We start from the raw sequence: 20,373 nt of genomic DNA on the forward strand, positions 1-20,373 counted from the left end.
GATTAATGAACTAAGAGTGACAATTAGAGCTCTAGGGGGATTACAATGGACAAATCATAGTGCCATACCAAGTTGATTGCATATTATTAGTTTTGAATTGCAAAATCAGTGTTGGAAATAACATACAGGTTGAACCTCTCTAATCTGGAACCCTTGGAACTTGACTGGTGCTGGACAAAAGAATTTGCTGGACTGGAGAGGGCATATGATCTAGCAGCATTACCAACATATCCACTGCTTACTGAGCTCTTAGAAAACATTTGGGGTAAACTGCAGCTAAATAACAAAACAAAATTCTGAGTGCCAGGACTGGTGGCTGGAAACAAACTTTATAGGAACATTGGAGACTTGGTCACACCCATGCTAAATTGTCATCCAGCTAACTAAAATCATGCTGGATTATGGAGCTTGCCGGGCAAGAGAGTTCTGGAGTAGAGAAGTTCAACCTGTAGTAGATATATTGAGATGTCTCTAGACTTTAGTAGTATGTGATTCTGAAAATTTTACTGTAAGTTTAATGGAGGTAACCATATTCCCAGTAACAGGCTGGGAGCACTCACATTTTAAGGTCAGAAGGGGCCCTTATAATTTTCCAGTCCAGTGGTTCTGCAGCAGGGATTCATTCACGCATCTCAGTATTTGCCTAGTTTTACAAAAGGCAACACAGAAAGCACTAATGTAATCAATCAAGACAATGACTTTTCATTTTCTGTTTTCATAAAGACAATGATTCATTTTATATTGCTTTGTATGCTAAAATTTAAGTACAATATTTATATTTAGACTGGTTTGTTTTATAATTGTATGGTCAAAAGGAGAAACTAAGCAATCTTCCCATAATAATGTGTGCTTTTGTATGTAGGATGGTTAACCACACCTAGGTGCATGGGCTACACAAACATCAGAAAAGGACCGTCTCATGCAACCCACAGAAATACAGAAAGCAGCCAGCCTTACAATTTAGCTTGAAATGATGCACCAAAAATCAACCAACCCATTTTTGTTCACAATGAACATTCGACTCCTGCCACAAATGATCATTCTCCCCTATTTCTCACTTCCCCACCAATGGAAATTCTGTATTGGGTTCAGAAATATGGGGACAATACCAGGGAATGTGAACAGGGTGATGATGTCAGAGGTACATTATAACCCTGGATGCTCTGGTTCTGTGGTGGCACAGAAGACTTACTTCTACAATGTAACTGAAGTCTGCAGGTCAGTCACTGCCAGTGTTCTCTCTAACTTTTTCCATCCATAGGTGGAATACATTTTGTCATGAGCACCCCGGCATCTGTTGTTGTGCCCCACCAAGGGAAACACATGCTGCCCACTGTGGGTAGCTACAGGCACTCTGCTCATCAGCTGGGGGCCACCTGAATCTCTCCTGGGCAGCCACCCAAGCGCTCAGTTTTCAGGAAACAGATTACTGCTGTTGTTTGCAGTTCGAAAAGGCAGCCGGAGGTGGATGATATGGGACTGTTCACTTCCACCCTCACTTATGGTCATGCAACCTCATGGATATCAATGGACCAAATTCAGCACTAGTGCAACTCTGACTTCAGTGGAGTTGTGCCTGTTTTGGTCACAGCTGAATTTGGCCGGTTTATTTTAATGGAGTTGCATGGTTGTTACAGACATCAGAATTTGGCCCTCATATTTGAACTGTATGAAGCAGTGAGAAACAGTGATTCTTTGTATCAGAGGGGTAGCTGTGTTAGTCTGGATCTGTAACAGCAACGAAGGGTCCTGTGGCACCTTATGGGCTAACAGAAAAGTTTTGAGCACGAGCTTTCGTGAGCACAGATTCACTGAGCATCTGATGAAGTGAGTCTGTGCTCACGAAAGCTCGTGCTCAAAACTTTTCTGTTAGTCTATAAGGTGCCACAGGACCCTTCGTTGTTGTTAGTGATTCTTTGGCTCTTCTTAATCCACATTTATCTATTTAGCACCCTTAATACCAAAGCACAGGGAGCTGCCAGGTCCATCAGAGACATACACACACACAGAAGTTGAATTTGATCCTGCAAGATTCTGGATACTCTGACCCAATCCCGTAAATATTTAAATCTGTGCCTGAAGTTATGCAGGTGAATAGTCCTACTGAAGTCAGTGGGACTGTTTACATGTGTAAAACTTTGAGTGGGCACTGAAGCATTTTGGTAAATCAAGTCAGAATGCTTAAAACCTTGCAGCTCAAGCCCACTTGCAGCATTTGGAAAGGGTGGAGCTTTAAAGTTAGTTTCTTTTACTGCAGTCCAGGAGGTAGGATCACTTTTGTTTGCTGTAATTTACAACCTGGTCTGTTACAGTAAGTTCAACAGCAGTGGAAGAAATGGATTTGAAACTACTCACTCTCTCTTCTGCTCTTGCATTTGTGCTTGTTCAGACAACTGAAGGTAAGTTGTACTGTACATTCTCTTTTTACTACATTTATAATAGCTCTGTTAAAAATAACATAAGGCAGTGTCTCTCTTTGGAAATGGAGTTGTTTTATAACCACGGCGCTTTGAGAAGTTGGGGACTATCACTTTTGTTTTTAATTTCTGAACAGAGAACAGGGAGAACTGTAAGCACCGTGTCCTGGCCCCACTGACATCAGTGGCAGAATTCCCCTTAACTTAATGTCAAAACAAAAAGCAGTCAAGTAGCACTTTAAAGACTAGCAAAATAATTTGTTAGGTGAGCTTTCGTGAAAAGCTTTTTGTTTTGATAGTATATAGACTAGCACAGCTCCCTCTCTGTTAACTTAATGTGTGTGGGGGAGGAGGGGTGTTAACTCCTTAAATTTAGCTAATTACAGTTTGCACAGCCAAGGACAGTTGAATGGTTAGGTTGGGAAACTTTTGGTAAGCTGTTTTAACCAAGGAAATGCCACATCTTCAGAAAGAAACAATACAACAAGATATTTGCCACATTAAATGTTACCATTTTCACAGTACTTTGGAGAATGTAGGACAATGTATTTGAATAAAGCTACTCACATGCAGGAGTGTCTATAGGATACTTTAGATGCAGACTAAATTAGCATTCTTTAAGCCATGTACGCTCCTGGATAGGTCCAATGCTTAAGTAGGATTTTATAGCTAAAATGTAAAAAATGTTTTTTCTCACATTTTAACAGTAGCAAATTTGCACAGTAGATTAAATCTCCCAATATGCACTATGCTTTCTGATGGCTGTGCTAGGTGCATGTATGAATTGGGTCCACATACTTAGAATTTTTTAGCCCTGACTCCTCATGTTTTTTATTTTTTTCCTTGTAATTTTGTATTACAAAATAATCTTGTTAAACTCAGTGATATAAAAATCTTGACCAAATTCAAGAGCTTGATCCTGTGAGATGTTGAATGTTTTCAACTCCCAGTGACTTCAGCAAGAGCAGAGTTTCAAATGGCAGCACATCCAACTGTATTACAGAACTTTTAGTGCATGGTAGTATAGGCTTCATGCAGCCAGTTAATGCACACCAAGCCAAGGTATAAATCTGCACTGCCCTAGCTTGCTGGGCACTAAAACTGTGTATTTAAACAGGCCCTCAGTATGTTGCAGGATAATGCCACAAGTGGGTAAAAAAAAAAAAAGCCCCTTAAAATCCTACCCTGTCAAAATGGCCTCTGCACCTGCTGGGCACGCATGTGCCTCCACACTACGGGGTAGGGTATTCAATAAGAGCATAGAAGTTCTCTTAATGTCTTTTATTCTGTATCTCAGGTGGCTCAGTACAGATGAGAAAAATAATTAGGTGACTAAGACAAACATACTCTGCATTTAATGGCACAAAAATATTTAAAGGCAGATTTTCATGAAGCCTTGCAAACACACTAGTCTTTTGAAACTGGAGGATGTGGTAGGAGTTTTTGAGAACAACAAGAAGTCCTGTGGCACCTTATAGACTAACAGATGTTTTGGAGCATAAGCTTTCATGGGCAAAGATCTGCTTCGTCAGATGGGAGATGTATAAGTTTTGAGCCAAATTCTGCTTCCGCTACACTCCATTTACTTCAGTGGAGTGGCACAGATGTGAGACTAAGATCTGGCTGTTAATATTCAAATGTCTGTGTGTTCTGTTTCCTTGTGGCTTAGCATGTGGTTGTTTAACTTCTGTTCCGTGGAATATGTGAGAGCCCTCTGGTGGCCAAAATAATACTAACAGAGAGAGAGGTGCTAGTCTATATACTGTCAAAACGAAAAAGCAGTCAAGTAGCACTTTACCTTATCAATATTTTTTTCTGATTTGTCAACTTTGATTACTATTTTTGGTTCTCTGTGCCTTAAATATTGAGTCTGTTCTGGTATGGCTGTGGTCTGAAGAAGTGGGTCTGTCCCATGAAAGCTCATCACCTAATATATTATTTTGTTAGTCTTTAAAGTGCTACTTTACTGCGTTTTTGTTTTGATAAAGTAATACTAGCGCACTCTCCTGAATCAAGGCAAAGAGTACAAGAAGTCCTGTGGCACCTTACAGGCTAATAGATATTTTGGAGCATAAGCGTTTGTGGGCAAAGACCCTAACAAGGCAAAGATTGTGCGTTTTAGTGGATAAGGCAGCTCCAGAGTACTTCAAATGCAAGCCTGCCACTGAGGGGTTTAGGGGCAACTGCCCTTGGGCCCAGTGTTTCACATTTCATAGAGCTGGAAGGGACCTGGGGAGGCCATCAAGTTCAGTCTCCTGCCCTTTTGGCAGAGCCAAGGGCCCACCCCCCTGGCTCCCTAAATGGCCTCATTGAAGATTGAGCTCATAACCCTGGGTTTAGCTGGCCAATTCTCAAACCACTGAGCTATTCTCTGCCCCCAAGGGGGCCTGGAGCTGTGGCTGCTACCAGCATAGCAGTGGAAAGACCTTCAGCCCCTTTGGAACAGCTGCAGAGAGGGGGAAGGGGGAGAGGGGCAGGAAGCACGGACCTAGCGTCTTTTGGGTGTTCCAGAGACACTTAGGACACTGATTGTGTTGCTTCAGGCAAGAGAAGGGAAGTTTGAGGGACTATTGCTAAGGATTAGCAAATGAATGGTAAATGGTTAGAACAATTAATTTTTAATTAAGATAAAAGAAGTAAGTTTAAAAAAACTTGTAGAAAATGAGAACTGCCTTCTCACTCCTTCAAATAAATTGCATATAATAAAGATTTAAAAGGCAAGTGGTAAAGGTTACCAACAAACAACAACAAAGTCATAAAGGGGAGAGAATTAAACAACTAAAGTTAAGCAAGGGGGCATAAACATGAATAGGCAATATAAGAGAGGGTAAGGGAGGAAAATTATATTTAAGTGTAGAAATTACTTAAGTAGTCCTCTATATTTTTAAATTAAAAACAGTCCTAGGCTGTGTCTACGCTACAGGGATCTTTCGAAAGAAGCCCTTCTGGAAGATCTCTTCCAAAAGAACTTCTTTCGAACGAGTGCGTCCATGTACAAAAAGTGGATCAAAAAAGCAATCTGCTTTTTTTGAAAGAGTGTCCATGCAGCCCCCACTCTTTTGAAAAAACAGGCCAGGAATCAAAAAAATTAGGTGCCATGAGGACTGCCCTTTCGAAAGGAGGGCCTTCTGGAGCGTCTACATGTTTTCTTTCAGAAGACGCTTTAAAAGAGGGGTACTCTTCCTGAAACGGGAAAGGAAGAGCGATTTCGAAAGTAAAGCCACGTTCTTTCAATTTACTTTCGAAAGGACGCTTTTTGTGTGTAGACTCTCCATGGGATTTTTCAAAAGATCCCCCTTCTTTTGAAAGAACTTGCTAGTGTAGACGCAGCCCTATAGTTTAATGGGGTAAAACAAGTAGATCAGCCAGGTTCCAACCTGAGGTTTTTGGAGATGACATATTTTTCTTCTTTGCTTCTGTATTTTGACTTCCTGCTTAGTTTCTGCCTAGTTTTAATCTTCCCTCTTCCTGTCCTGTATCCGCTCCCCTTAATTTGTGTTTATCTTCCTCCTCCTTCACCATGCACCTCACAGAGATGTGGCTTTTTGACAGCAGCTGGCAGGTGGACAGAGCTGAAGGAACTATTTGCCTTTGTTCTTATCCCCCGGAAAACTTGCAGAGTTCCAGCTAGAAATTCTGGAAGACTTCAAAATAAGAAATCCTGTCTGTGTGACTTGAGGGTCCTGTCAGAGATGGGTGAAGACTGACTGGTGTGCTGGCTTGAAACCCATGACACAGCAGTTCAGCGGATCATGTTGTTGCAAGAAAGACCAGGGTATACTGCGTTGGAAGTGGCTGGTGCTAAATCCCTGAGATTTCCCAGCACGTTTTGGGATGTAGGTATGGTTGAGGGGCTCCTGGCTCCTCCATGGGCCTGACATCGTAAAACAGGAGCTCTGTGTGGTGAGGAGTGGCAGGACATTTCTCGAACAAGCCTCTGATGGACCTTTCTACCTGTTTGGATGATTCAGCTCTTTGTTTATAAAAGTTACAAAGCTTCTCACAAACAATTGATGTCTCCCTGGTGAAAGTCCCCAGGCAGAAGAAAGGAGTAGAAATTGACAGTGCGGGCAGAATCGCGGGCAATAAACCCCCCGCTGACCCCGCACCAGCAGTCCGTCCAGATCCCCACGGGGCCTCAGACGAGGGCAAAGAGGAGACGGCAGGAAGCCCGCCGACTGGCAAAGGACCGCTCCGCTCCTCAGCAAACCGACCCCACCCACCTCCGGCAGGGGGCCTAGAGCGCAGTGCAGTGTAAGTGGGGAGAGACTGGGGAGAAGCTAATCCCTGGTAGGTTAGGAGCTGGCTTGTTTGTTGAGGGCAAGGGTGAGATACGGAGAGGAAGGTTGGATTAAATAATGATTATATTTATTAACAAAAACAGTAACTTATAAACAAACAGCACAATAATTGAACTTGTAACGATATATATATATATATTAACTTATCTACTTCTAATTATACTTTAAACACTTACAATAAACAGCAACAAGGGTTCCATGAGGGAAGTCTGTATGAGACTCTCCTTGTAAAACACAAGGACACAAAAATCTAATAAGTTTTTCCTCCGGGTTATAGGGGATAAATTAGTTTGTCACCCCTATGTACCCTGAGTGACTAATAGTGCCACTCTATTGGACACCTTGAGGTCCACCCTACAAGGGTCCTTCCCAACTGATTTTTTCAGTGGGGATTGGAGAGAAGGGAGGAAAGGGAAAAAAGGGAGAAAAGGGGTTATAGAAAAAGAACACAACGATAAACAGTTAATTAGTAAAACTTCTAGTTATGGGCTTGTTAACCAGGTGTGCAGCTTTAAGCCAATGGTTATAGCCCCAAGTAATAATAGTTCCCAGTTAGAGTTACTGGCTTGGTAAGTATCCCCACACAGCCCAAATTAAGCTAGAAAGTTAGTGTTTAGGGCGTAGGGGGTTTTACGTGTCTGATCCGGTGGTCTAATCCGATAAGATGGTCACGTCCGGTGGAGAAAGGCTGAGGCGTTGGCAGCGAGAGCGGTGGTGCTGCGATGGTGGCAGACCTTAAGCCTCAATTGGAGTGGACGCAGTACCCCACCCTAGGGATGGGGCCAGTTCGACCCACTCCAAATCCGCTCTCAATCTGTTTGTTGGCGGCGAGATCGGAGGTGCCGCAGTGATTTTTGGCAGCCTCTGGGTGCTAAGGGGTGAGGGCGCAGTACCCCACCCTAAGGGTGAGGCCAGTTCGTCCCTCACCCAATTTACCTCAGAGCGGAGACTGCCTTAGCTCTTTTAGTATGTGTGATTTCAGCTATGCCTCAGCAGAGCGGACTCTGCTGGGCGGATGTAGAATTGCAGCTGAGGACCTTCAGGGAACAGGAGCTCTTCACAGTCAGGAGCACTTCGCAAAGTCTTCTTTCAGCGCCGGCTGCCGGTGGATAGTGGAACCCCCGAGCGCTGCGGGGCACTGCCTTATATTCCCTGTTTTTATGAATTATTCATGAGGTCATTTGCATATAAGCGTTCTGAGGGGCCTGTTTTCAATCAGGTCCCTTTCCAGGAGCTACCTCATCTCCGTCCAATGAGGAGCCTGGATTTTGAAATTCATGATTTGAAATGTTTGTGAGTTCAGGTTACCGGTAAAACCAACCGACACAGAGTGACCGTTACGGGGGCTGCTAACTGGCAGCCTATGTACCTTTTAGGGTCTACCTGCCCCTGTAATAATATTAATGGCCCAAGGCTTGTTTCCCCTGGCCCACGGGGACGATTATGCCCAAGGGATGAAAAATCCCTGACAGAAATAATGACACAAATAGGGTGTATCCCTTGTGACAGAGAGGAGGCAAGGCACTGGGGATTCCTTTCTGTACCTGTCAGTCCTGCACTCTGGCTCTAGCTTGCTGGTTGAGGAAGACAGACAGCTTGTGGCAGTATTACCACACTGGGTCTGAGCCCTGGCCTGTATGAAGCAGGAATGGACTGGATTGCTCTCTGCGCTGCTGACTGCAGCGGAGGCAGGCAAAACAATGGAGGAGGAGGAAGGACTGGAAAAGGCTGGGGTGAGCCAAATTTCAGTTATCTTCTAGCAACTAGTTGACTCATGGGTCACCAGCCAAAGGGGACCACACAACCTCTCCACCCCCCAGGGCACTCCTGCCTGCACCATCTCTAGCCTCATGTTTCCCCATCCTGTCCCTTTCCCATCCCATTGGGCAGCAAGCAGTGTTCCTGGAAGCATGGCTGGAGGGTGCCTAGGAGTGTGCAGCCACGCCACTTCCTCCCCTCCCTGCTTGACTGTCCCTAATCAAGTGCAGGGCCTGGGACAACCCCCCACATCCACCCAAGTCCTGGCCCCTACCCATTTCTTCCTGTTGCTGCTCTGCCCCACCGCTTTCCGCTGCTGCTCTGCACCCTCCCTGCCCCCTCTCCACCCCCTCCTCCAAGTCTCTGCCCTGCTCCTTCCCTCAAACCCTGTCCCTGAGCAAGGAGGCCTGAGGGACTGGACACTGTGGACTCAGCAGCATGTTGTACAGATGTGAGACATGGGTGATAACTAAAGATTTGAAGAGAAAAATATTGGTGTTTGAGAGGAGTTATTATAGAAAGATCCTTAGAATAGGATGGATGCAGAAGGTCACCAATGAGGAATTATAAAGGAAGGTACAGCCAAAAGAGAGCCTACTGCAGAAGTTATACAATGCAAGTTACAGCTAGTCGGGCATATATGCAGAATGAACGAAAAGTCAAGACCCCGGTATTCAGCATAATGGATGGTTCGAATAGGAGAGGCAGACCCCACAGCAAAGGGGTAGATGATCTAGTGAGCTAGTCTACAGCAATTAGGCCACTCCACCCTGGGCAGGGCAAGATGGAAGGAAATAGTGAGAGGCACCAGACGCCAATGGGCACTGAACATAGGAGGCTTGGTTCTGAACATGTCTGGGTTGTGGGCTTAACTCATGGGCTAGATTTGCTTACCCAATCGCTTGTAGTTACTGGCTGAGAAGTCCCTACTGGATTGGACAAGACAAGTTTGTCTGACAAGAATCGCCCCAGTAACATTTCCCAAGTCCAATAAAGCCATAATGGGGGGTGTTCTACATGTCCTAGCTGAGTTTCCTATTTTTCACTCACTCCTCTGAACGTTTTGCATGGCCTCTTCTCCCTTCATGCCTCCCTACTGGAGGGAAACACTAGCGAGCAGGGGGCACATACAGGCTCAGCCCAATATTGCACACCCTTGTGATAAGTCTACAGTACCGAGTTGTGTTGACAAAGCTAATGTCAACACCCAAAAGATGACAACATAAAAATCACCAGAGGGTGTTCACACTTGCTCCGTCTGTTAACAGCTTGTGTCCACAGGGGGGGCACCATCCTCCACAGCGTGAGCAATACACTGTGGGTATGTATCCTACAGTGCAGTGTTGTGGAAAGGCAGAGCTGGTGCCTGTGAATTTTGGGATTCCCCTTGAATTTTCCCACAGCATCCTCAGCTGCTGTGAGTGGCATTGTGAATAGCTCTGTGACCTCTACATGCTGAGGAATGGCAAAGCAGCACAAGGAGCCTGTTCCCCAGCAGCTGTGTTCCCAGTGCAGGCCAGAGGAGGAGCAGAACAATGATTCCTGATCTGCTTGTTCCCTAAATGAAGCACTACTCAGCTGTCAGGTACTCCCCAGCGGTTTGAAAGCAGAGAGGCTATTTCAGGGCCACAGAGATCAGACTTAAAGATTAACAAATTCATTCGGTCAGGAGTTTTCATGAGATGAGCAGTTTCGACTGGTTGGTGGCTGCAGCAGGCAGAGATCCTGTCTCAGGGCCCTACTGGGCTGCTGGCCAGGAGTTGCCCAGCTGAGTTGCCCAGCTAAGTCTCCCAGCCGTTGTCTGCCTCTGGCACTCCAGACCCTCCCTCCCTCAAAACCCTCTGCTCCCCCCACACATAACCCAAACCCTCTGCCCCCTCCTGCACCCCAGTCCTCTGCCCCATGTAAGGGGACTGTTGGCTCCTTACTAAAACTCAGTGGGGGAGTTGATTGGCTAGTTCCCAGTACTAAAAGGGGAAGGGTCCATGAGAAACCAGGGCCCTGAGATGATAGTCCCCAGGGCCAATGGAAAGAGGCCACACTCCAGGTCAGCCAGATTTACAGGTTGGACAGGCCAAGGAGGGAATCAGGAGGCCAGGTCCCGTCCTCTGTGTGAGCTGGGTTTTGACTGGGCCTCTTGGAGAAGAGGGAGAGAGGGCTAAGAAGAACAGCAAGGAATGCAACTGTACTGAGAAGCAGACCTGCGGTGAGAGAGCTAGAGGCCCATGCAGCCCAAAGAGCACCGATCCTGTGCAAAGAAGCAGACCTGCATGACCACAGAGCTAAAGGGATCAGAGAAGTAATGCAAGGAGCTGGAGGCTGGCAACACAGCATAGTCCGCAGCTGGGTGTGGTGAGCAGATGGGACCAGCAAAAGGAGGGGAAAGGCTCTGGGCAGGCAAACACCACAGCTGGGAGGCCTTGCAGGCCAGACTTGGAGAAAGATTGTAACTCCAGCTAGGAGAGGGGCCCTGTTACTTAGAGCCTGAAGTCCTGTGGTCACTGCCTGAGCAAACATGTTCAACCTGCAGCCCCACCACCGCAGCACAACCAGGGCCAGAGAGAAAGCCCTAGGACTAAAGAGGAACAGACTGTGAACTGTGTGTATGCTCAGCAGACTGCTGGTTGTGATGTCCCTCTGCCACAGAGCGGGGCTCTGTGTTCCCTGTTGCCCTTTCTCATTTTGCCTTATTCTTTTCTTTTGAATTGGCCACTGTGTAATAAACTGTATTCGCTTTGAATTACAAGCGGTGATCAGGTATCGGAGGGGTAGCCGTGTTAGTCTGGATCTGTAACAGCAACGAAGGGTCCTGTGGCACCTTATAGACTAACAGAAAAGTTTTGAGCATGAGCTTTTGTGAGCATAGACTCATTTCATCAGATGCTGGTCATGGCAGATTTCCATGACCAGCAGCTGATGAAGTGAGTCTTTGCTCACGGAGGCTCATGCTCAAGAGGTGATCAGCGGCTCAGGAAAGCACCCGCTGTGAAGAGAGCACCCTGGAGTGGGGACACCCTAGCCCCTGCCCTAAGTGACTGCGACATTGGGGGTTCAGCCCCAGGAAACCTGGGCCCAGCCTTGTTGGGATTTCAACGACTCTTCTACTCAGGAGGGTAGAAGGGGAGCCCTCAGGGTCAGGGAGGCCACTGGGTAAAGGGAGTGGGAGCGAGGACTCAGATCCTTTCGCTGGTCAACTTCACCGGGGTAGTATAGAAGCCAGGAAAGTTCCCCACAATAGTGGGACCATTCTGCTGCTTACATAATGGCTGCTGGCCAGGAGTTGCCCAGGTACGTCTCCCAGGAACAGCCTGCCTCTGGCACTCCAGACCCTCCCTCCCTCAAAACCCTCTGCCACTTTCTGCACCCATACCCCCTCTCAGACCCTACAGCCCAGTCCTCTGCCCCAGGTCACAGCCCAAACCCCTGCACACCAGTCCACTGCTCCAGGTCACAACCACCTCTTGCACCCAGCCTCCATCCCACACCCTGCACCCTCCATTAATATCATGGAAGAGCACAGCCCTTGACTGCTTTCCAAATTCTGGGAGTGCTCCTCCAACCAACAATTATTGCCCAGCCCTGGGCTAGCCTCACTGATAAGAGTGGAGGCAGGAGTTGATGTCTCCAAAGAGTAGGTCCCTGCTGTTTGAAGACCCTGCCCTCGCCCTCTTTAAACAGCAGAGCAACATACAGGACAGTTTGTCCTCCTGCCAGGTTACGTTTCCAAAGTGTGACAGGGCCATTAGCCAATTATTTGTACTGCAGTGTTCTTTGATGGTCCTTCGCGCTGGGTAGGGGATGATTCCTGTGCCTGGCTTCACAAGTTATAAAACAAAGCTTCCATACGTACACGTGGCATGGAGTACAGACCTAACAAGTAAGAGCAACAAGGAGTCCTGTGGCACCTTAAAGATTAACTGATAGATTGATTTGGCTGTAAGTTTTTGTGGGTAAGAACGGCTTTGTTTCCGGTACATCTGATGAAGTGTTTTTTCCCACTGAAAGCTTATGCTCTAATAAACCTGTTAAGTCTTCAAGGTGCCATAGGACTCCTTGTTCTGCATTCATTTCATTGATGAAGACTTTTTTTTTCCTTTGATTCTTTTAGCTACTCTATTTCCGGTATCCTTTAACTGTTGCACTGAAGTATCGCACCATGTGCCCAGAAGGTTGCTAAGACAAGTCCTAAAATTTGAAATCCAGAAAGATGATGGAGTGTGCAACTTACCAGCTGTGATGTAAGTCATGTTCTGTGTGGTGATATACTAAAGGAAGATTGTCAAAAGTTAAAACTTATTTTGCCTGGTTTTCCAGTGATTTATTCTAATTTTATAACAGTATTACACCTTTGTTAAACCTGAATTGTTTTAAAAATCTGATTTATATTTTACCATTAATGTTTAGTTGCTTTTGCACGACACTCAGCAAGGAAAATGAGAATAGACTTATCAAATCAGATTTTCTTGTGTTTTGTATTCAGTCCAACTGAGTTTCACATTTGCTGTCTTGAGCTAGCAAAACACCACACTGTTTGGTCAGTAATAGCTCATGGACATCTTAAAACATAAACGATACGTTAAATTAAGTTAAAAACCGTGGACACATTCCTGTTCATCGTAATCTTGCTAAGTTTTTTGTTCTGTAAACACTTGCACAGATCTGACTGCTGGGGCTGTCCTGTGGGGGGCGGGGGAGAGCCAGGGCCTGAGGCAACACTCCCCACAGGTTCCACCTCTGTTTGTCCCCACCCCCCTCCCTCTCGCCCCTTTGGCACCCTTTGCCTAAAGTCCCCTCCCATTAGGCTGGCAGATGGACAGCAGGGTGCAGCAGAGCAGGTTGCCAGGTTGGTCTGACTTCCCCTGATTCAGCGAGAGAATGTGAGGAGGCAACCCCTGCTGTTGCCCTGCACTGCCCCCCACTCCCAGGTAATCCCCTGAGCTGCCCTGGACTCCATGGGTCACATCCATTGGATGGTTGAAACGACTGTCACTGTGCGCCCCAAAGCACGAGGCTTAGGGAGGCCTCCCCGAACTGTCCTATGGGTGGGATGACTCTGCTGACTGACACTTCATTCCCAGTGCACTAATTTGCACTGTGTTCTTCTGCTCCAGCAAAAACAATCCCTTCTGCTCTGCAGTATTTCAAGTTAGCAGGTGTTGAGCTGTTATGCAGTAAAGCCACTTCTGCTTTGGAAGGTACAGCTGGGAGAAACATTTTGGATGAATAATTTACTGAAAAAAAGTAGTTCTGGTTGGCCCATAATAGCATCGAGAGTACACTTATAAAGTCTATGGATGATACCAAGCTGGGGGGCGGGGAGGATGCAAGTGCTTTGGAGGATAGGGTGATACTTCAAAATTATCTGGTCTGAAGTAAATAGGATGAAATTCAATAAGGACTAATGCAAAGTGCTCCGCTTAGGAGGGAGCATTCAGTTGCACACTCACAAAATGGGAAGCGGCTGTCTAAGAAGTACTGCAGAAAGGGATGTAGGGGTGAAAGTGGACCACAAGCTAAATATGAATCAATGTGACACTACTGGGTGGGGGGAGGGGAAGCAAACATCGTTCAGGAATGTATTAGCAGGAGTGTTCGTAAGCAAGACACGAGAAGTAATTCTTCCACTCTGTTCAGCAATTATTAGGTCTCAACTGGAGTACTGTGTCCAGTTCTGGGCACCACATTTCAGGAAAGATGCGGGGAAATAGTCCAGAGAAGAGCAACAAAAATGATGAAAGGTCTAGAAAACCTACAAGAAGTTGTTACAGAGAAGGAGAAAAATTATTCTCGTTAAGTGCTGATGATGGGGCATGAAGCAAGGGGCTTAAATTGCAGCAGAGATGGTTTAGGTTGGGCATTAGGAAAAAAATCTGAATTGTCGTGATGTTTAGCCATTGGAATAAATTGTCTAGGGAGGTTGTGGACTCACCATCATTGGAGATTTTTTAAGAGTAGGTTACACAAACACCTGCTGGGGTTATCTAGATGGAGCTTGGTCTTGCTCTGAGTGCAGAGGATTGAACTTAATGATCTCTTAAGGGTCTTTCCAGTTCTGTGATTCTATGAAAACTATCTGTTAATTGGATATAAATTAATTGAATAGTTTTACCCAGAAAGAGGGCCTAGATTAGTAAGATTATGCACTGTTCACAAAACAAGGAGTGTGCACACCCCGACCCATCTCCCTCATAGCCTTTAGTCCACTCTCCTTGGTTGTGGGAGGCCCAGGTTTGTCTCTGTGCTCTGGTGCAGGAATTAGAGTCTGAGACTCCCCTCCCACATGAATGCCCTAACCACTAGGTTGTTCTGGGGGGGTAGATCTCAATCTCTGCTGTTGAAGCTATTCTGTGCCTTATGAATTTACCAGCAAGGACTTGAATTTGGGCCTCCCCCTCCCAGCAGAGAACAGTAGAACCCCAAGGTAGGTGAGGGTTGTGCTCCTGCACACCCTCACAAAATTCAAATTTTGCGCAAGTTGGGAGGGAGCCATGAACCAAGCAGCAGCCTGGCTCCTCTGGGCTTGCAGGAGCTGGGAAATTGCCCAGTGCACTAGCATTGGTCAGCTTCCTGCCTCCCGCCAGCAGAGAGGAGCCAGGCATGGCTTCCCCAGAGAGAGTGAGAAGGGAAGTGAATAGGCTGGTAATGAGTTAATCATCTGGGATATGGGAGACCTGGATTTAAGTAGCTGTTTTCAGCACATATTTGAACCTCAGCCTCCCAAAGCCCAGATGAGTACCCTAACTGCTGGGCTAACAAGGAAGATGGCATCACCATGACCTCATTCTCCTGAAATACTGAAATACTTGTGTGAAGCCCAAACCAATTATTTTAGCACTAATGGATTGTTTCATTTAACCTGCAATGGCCTGCTGTTAGCCCAATTTTGTGTTCAAACCAAGATGTTTTGTTTTTTTTTTGCAGAACAGACAGGAAACAAAATGATTGGGGAAAAAAAGTCAGATATTTGCCTTGTCTGTTTGGCAGTAAGATAACATGGGCCATTTCTACACAGGCCACTTCCTTCAGAAGTGGCATGCTAATACAGGGAGCAAAACATTTGATCATCATAGTTGTTTCTACACCGCTAATACAGGGAGTGAAAGATGCTAATGAGGCATGGATGCAAATTCGCCATGCCTCATTAGCATAATGTCATGTGATTTGGAGTCTGGAAGACCGTTCTTCTGGACTCCAAAATGCCGTGTAGAAGTGTGGCCCGGGGGGAGGGGGGCTTCCGGAAGGAAGTCCTCTTTCAGGAGGCCCCTTCTTCCCAAAAATTTTCGGGAAGAAGGAGGCTTCTACATGGCATTTTGGAGTCCGGAAGAACGGTCTTCCAGACTCCAAATCATGTGACATCATGCTAATGAGGTGCGGGGCATTTGCATCCATGCCTCATTAGCATCTTTCGCTCCCTGTATTAGCTGTATAGAAATGCTCAAATGTTAGTCTCACAGTACCTGAAATCAGAGAAGTTTTGTTCCTTTCAAATATGGCTAGTTACCTATTAAGAGTTATTTTAAAATGGTTTTTGCAATAGATGATTAACTTATTTTTCTTCTGGCAGCCTTCATGTAAAGCACAAGAAGTTATGTGTAAGCTCACATAATAAAACCATTAAGAAATGGATGGAAAGGAACAGGATCAAAAACCGTAGAAGAGATGGAAATCATCATTCTGGGAAGAAAAGAAACACCAAAAGAAAAAAATCAAATTGTGGCGAAGCACTAGTGTGCTGAAACACACATGGTGGAATTACCTGTGAATGCTGCACAAAGTTCTTTGCAAGAGACAAATGTTTGATTAGGAATTCACACACACTGACTGCTCAACATTTTGCAATTATGTCTTAAAATAGTGTTTTAAATATCTAAATTCCAGGAGCAATCAGTGTCAGATGTCAGATATACACATCCTTTACCACGATGGGAAACATCCAAACCCAATAAAGGCAAACATTGATGCATTAGGAATGACAATCTCTTCTTGGCCATGTATTAAGTTTTCTATTCTGTTTCATCCCCTGATCGCCCTGTATTCTTCAATACTTCTCTAATTTCTGACCCCCTCTCCTGCATTGGCTTTCACAGTTGTCCTCACTCTGAGGACTGTTTTTAACATCTCCTTAGGTAGTCCATCCTCCCGCTCCTTCTCCCTCTGTTTATCTCAGGGTCCTGTCCTTGGTACCCTACACCTTATCCTCCTCCACTTGCATAGACTTGTTATCATCTTTGTGCTGCTTGTCACAAACCATCTGCTCCTCCTGTGACCTGCTTTCTCCTTCCCAGTCACCTTCACTCTTTTTCTGACGTAACATTCTGGAGAGTCTGCCACTGTTTCAAGCTCAAGATGGTCAAAAATGACATCACCCCCTCCCCAATCAAGCTCTCATTGCTTCTAATTTTTCTTCTTTATTGCTGGCAATACCATTGTCATCCCTGGCCCCCAGGATCAAAATCATGGAGTCCAAGATTCTGCTACAAAGATCGTTTTTGTCCTGTTACTCTTTGTTCTGATCAGGTTACTTCCTTTTTCAAGTCCTTTCCTCAGTCCCTCTCTGCCAATTGCACCAAAATCAGAGTCTCCTCCTGGCCATCAAGGCCTTACCCCTCTCTGCCCCCTCCCTTGTTCTACACCCGTAAGGTTGTTCCATCTGTCCCTCATCAGCATCTGAGCAGTGCCGGCCACGTGTCATTGCTACACAGGCTGTGTTCTTCCTCCTGCTGCCATCTGTCATGCTGTCTGGTTGGAGCAGCCTCTCAGGCTCAGATCACCAGGCCCTCTCCCTGGTTATACAAAACCCTCATGCAGACATACTACTAATGCAGTCTACAAATACCAACCCAGGTCAGTCACACACAGCAGTGCTGACAGCTGCTGCGGGGCCCAGGGCAAGGTGGGAAGGAGGCCCGGCTCTATGCCCTGGAAGGGATGGGGCCTTGGGTAGTTAATTCTCACCACTGCCCTGACTGCAGTGCCGACCCCTGCCTCCTGATTCCCTCACAGCCATGTGCAGCTGGAGCAGTGCTGCTGTGGCATGTCCAAGGGCCCAGAGATCCAGCTGGAGCTGTGTAGCTCTTTGATATGGTGCACCTGTCGGCCACTGCCCCCCCCGCCCCACCCCCATCAGTGGGCCTCGTCACGCTCCTGACATATTATGCTGTGGCAGAAAGAGTAGTAGTGAGTGAAGGAGGGCAGAGATTTAAAGAGCACTACACTCCTTGAGGTGCACCTATAAATCTAAATGACCGAGTCATAAGTGTTTTCTCCCTCTTCTCCAGTTGTGTTGGTTCTCACGGCAGCACATCTAAAATTAGACTGCTTTCCTCGAGGATAGGGACTGTGTAAAGTACTTATGAGTTTGTATAAACAAGAACTGCAAACACATGATGGTGCACATCGGATGCCAGGTACAAGATGCAAGTAAATCTTCCCAAAACAAAACCGAAATGGCTATATTTGGTGGCGGCACTAAATGGCAACCCAGTCCATCAGACGCTGACCTGCAGCGATGGAGGAAACTGATTCACATCTGAAATAGCCATAGGTAAGAAAAAACACTCAGATCCGGATCCTCAACTCAGGGCATGTGGGGCAGAGATGATGGTAGCTCTGTGCCACATTTTGTCTTCCTCTAGTCCTCTGGGAAAATGAGGGCCAAATCCACCTCTGACACAACTGAGAGCACCCATAACTCTCACCTGTGTCTGCTAGACAATGTTCTACTGGCCTAGGATGGTGTAGGGTGCGAGAAGAGTTTGTAACAGTCTCATGAGAGCAGATCGACCCCTCTGTGAATCCTCAGGAGAATCTAAACAGACCACTCTGTGCAAGGTGAAAGCTGCAAAACTAACTGCCATGGGAACAGCTGCAGAACAAGCCGCGCTTGCCAAGATTTCAAGGCTACGCTGGCAGTAGACCACAAGAGATAGTGATAAGAAATGCATAGGCAATTTTAGGCAATCTTATGTTAATGAGCTCAGCTTTATCAGCTAGTGTTAGGAGGCCTGTTACAGAGCCTCTCCCCGAGCGAAGCTCTGGCGCGTCGGGTTTTCCCCCACGGGTGACTACGGCGTCTTCGGGGCTCCCGCCGCGGGTGTCACGCGCTTTCAATAAACCAAATATAGCACTCGCCTTCTGGGTGCAGCCTCGTCTCTGGGGAACCCGAGCCTGGTTGGCTACAGATGGTGTCCTGCCCCCCACAAGATACTTGGAAATGCTTCCCACTGGATCTCTTTTACTCCAAGGTGGGGTGGAGTTGGCATAGTCAGCTAGACACAAGCTGGGAAATCCCCAGCTGCCCTATTAAAGCCTTTGTACCACTAGAGATGTGCCCTGGGAGGATCCTAAGGAAGGGTGAGGATTTGGCTTTTACAAGCTTTCAGCTTTTCCAATTAAAACAAAAGGAAAAACATCCTGTGTCAATGAGCCTTTAACCAGATAGCCATTGTGGAGCAGGTTTTGAAAAGTATTCGAATGTTTGAGATATAGATTGGAACAAATAGTCGTCTTATAAAACATGTAGGTGCCAAGTTCCCAGTGATAGAAATGGGAGTTAGGCACTTAGTGGGCTTTTTGGAATTGCCTGTTTACATTTCTAGGTACCTAAATTCTTTTAGAAATCTTAGCCTTTTAAATGGAGCCCACAACACAGACATAGGCCAGAGAAAATGCCTCAGCTATCTTATGTAAATGATTTTTTTTAAAAACCTATTTTTGCAGGGTGTTTTCACTGTGTACAATAGTTGCTAAATATAAATAAAATCCACTCTGAGATTATTGCATATGGGGTATATTGTGAATGATTAATGCTCACATCTGTATATGGGGTATACATATGACTTAGCTATATATAGTACATGCAAATTGACCCAGCATTGCTCAGTTATTTAAATGAAATGAGGTCGCCTCCCCCCCCGGGTTTGGAAATAAGAGGAAAAAGGCTATGGTTTATGCAAATGGCTGGGTAGGGGCTAATTGCATGAGGGTGGTCTGGGGAAGGCAGCAGGCTCCCTGGGCCCTGCATTGTGACTGAGCAGCAGGGCTGGGGTAGAGGAGCACATACCTCTCCTGGCAGGGTGGAGAGCCCTGTCTCCAGGTGGCTACTATTCTCCTGCAGTGGCTGCCCCCAGTGGCCACTCAGCAGTATCGCTGTTCCCTGCACTCGCTGCCCCCAGTGGTGAGTCGGAAGTATGTCGGCCCTCCTGTTGGTGCCCCACCCTTCCCATGCTCTGGGAAACCCTGGGATTCAGGCAGTTCCCACTTTCTAGGCACAACCAAACCCTAACTCTGGTTGAAGTTAGGGTGGGAGGAAGCTGTACACCAAATTTCTCGGTCATAGCTCTGCAGGTTTAGAAGGAGTTCTTAGAACAAACGTGCCACCAGACAGACAGTTGCTCTCTAAAATATACACTAGATGTTATAAATTAAATCATGTTATACAGATGTGAGCAGATCTGTTGCATACATTTTCCATTAGGTGCTTTGAATAAGTAACTAGAGGGCTGGCCTGACAGAAACTGGTATCGCGGGCAAACGTGCACCGTGGTGCCCTTTTGCTGAGTTTAAGTACCGATACCCAATGTGGTCACGCACCATGAGTTCACTGGACACGCTTTTAAGTTGCAGCAGGGACTGTTCACTTACAGCAGAGACAGATGCAGATGGCCAGGGAAGCCCATACGCTCAGCACTTATCACAGTAGTACCCAAACCTCTGGCACGAGCGGTAAGAATGTCAGGTTGGCAACTGGGAGAAATGCTTGGGTATGGCAAGGGTATGGCAGTGCTGTGAGGCACAACTGAAGCCCAGCAGTGCAGCACTTACTTGGGCCTAGGTATTGTTTCCCTGAGCTGCCAGCAATCTGCACAGGGAGCCCCATTGCCTCCATTATTCAGCAC

General features: G+C 46.3%; 1 protein-coding gene across 1 annotated transcript; it reads left to right on the plus strand.

The window, feature by feature from the left end:
- Positions 1 to 2,167: 2,167 nt before the first annotated feature.
- Positions 2,168 to 18,607, plus strand: CCL28 (C-C motif chemokine ligand 28). Its single transcript, XM_074994302.1, has 3 exons — positions 2,168 to 2,399; positions 12,585 to 12,714; positions 16,041 to 18,607. Exons 1-3 carry the CDS (start codon positions 2,336 to 2,338, stop codon positions 16,210 to 16,212), a joined length of 366 nt encoding a protein of 121 aa, XP_074850403.1. The 5' UTR covers positions 2,168 to 2,335; the 3' UTR covers positions 16,213 to 18,607.
- The last annotated feature ends 1,766 nt before the right edge of the window (positions 18,608 to 20,373 follow it).

The sequence above is a fragment of the Carettochelys insculpta genome, chromosome 5 (assembly GCF_033958435.1).
Source record: "Carettochelys insculpta isolate YL-2023 chromosome 5, ASM3395843v1, whole genome shotgun sequence".
NCBI classification, from domain to species: Eukaryota; Metazoa; Chordata; order Testudines; family Carettochelyidae; genus Carettochelys; species Carettochelys insculpta.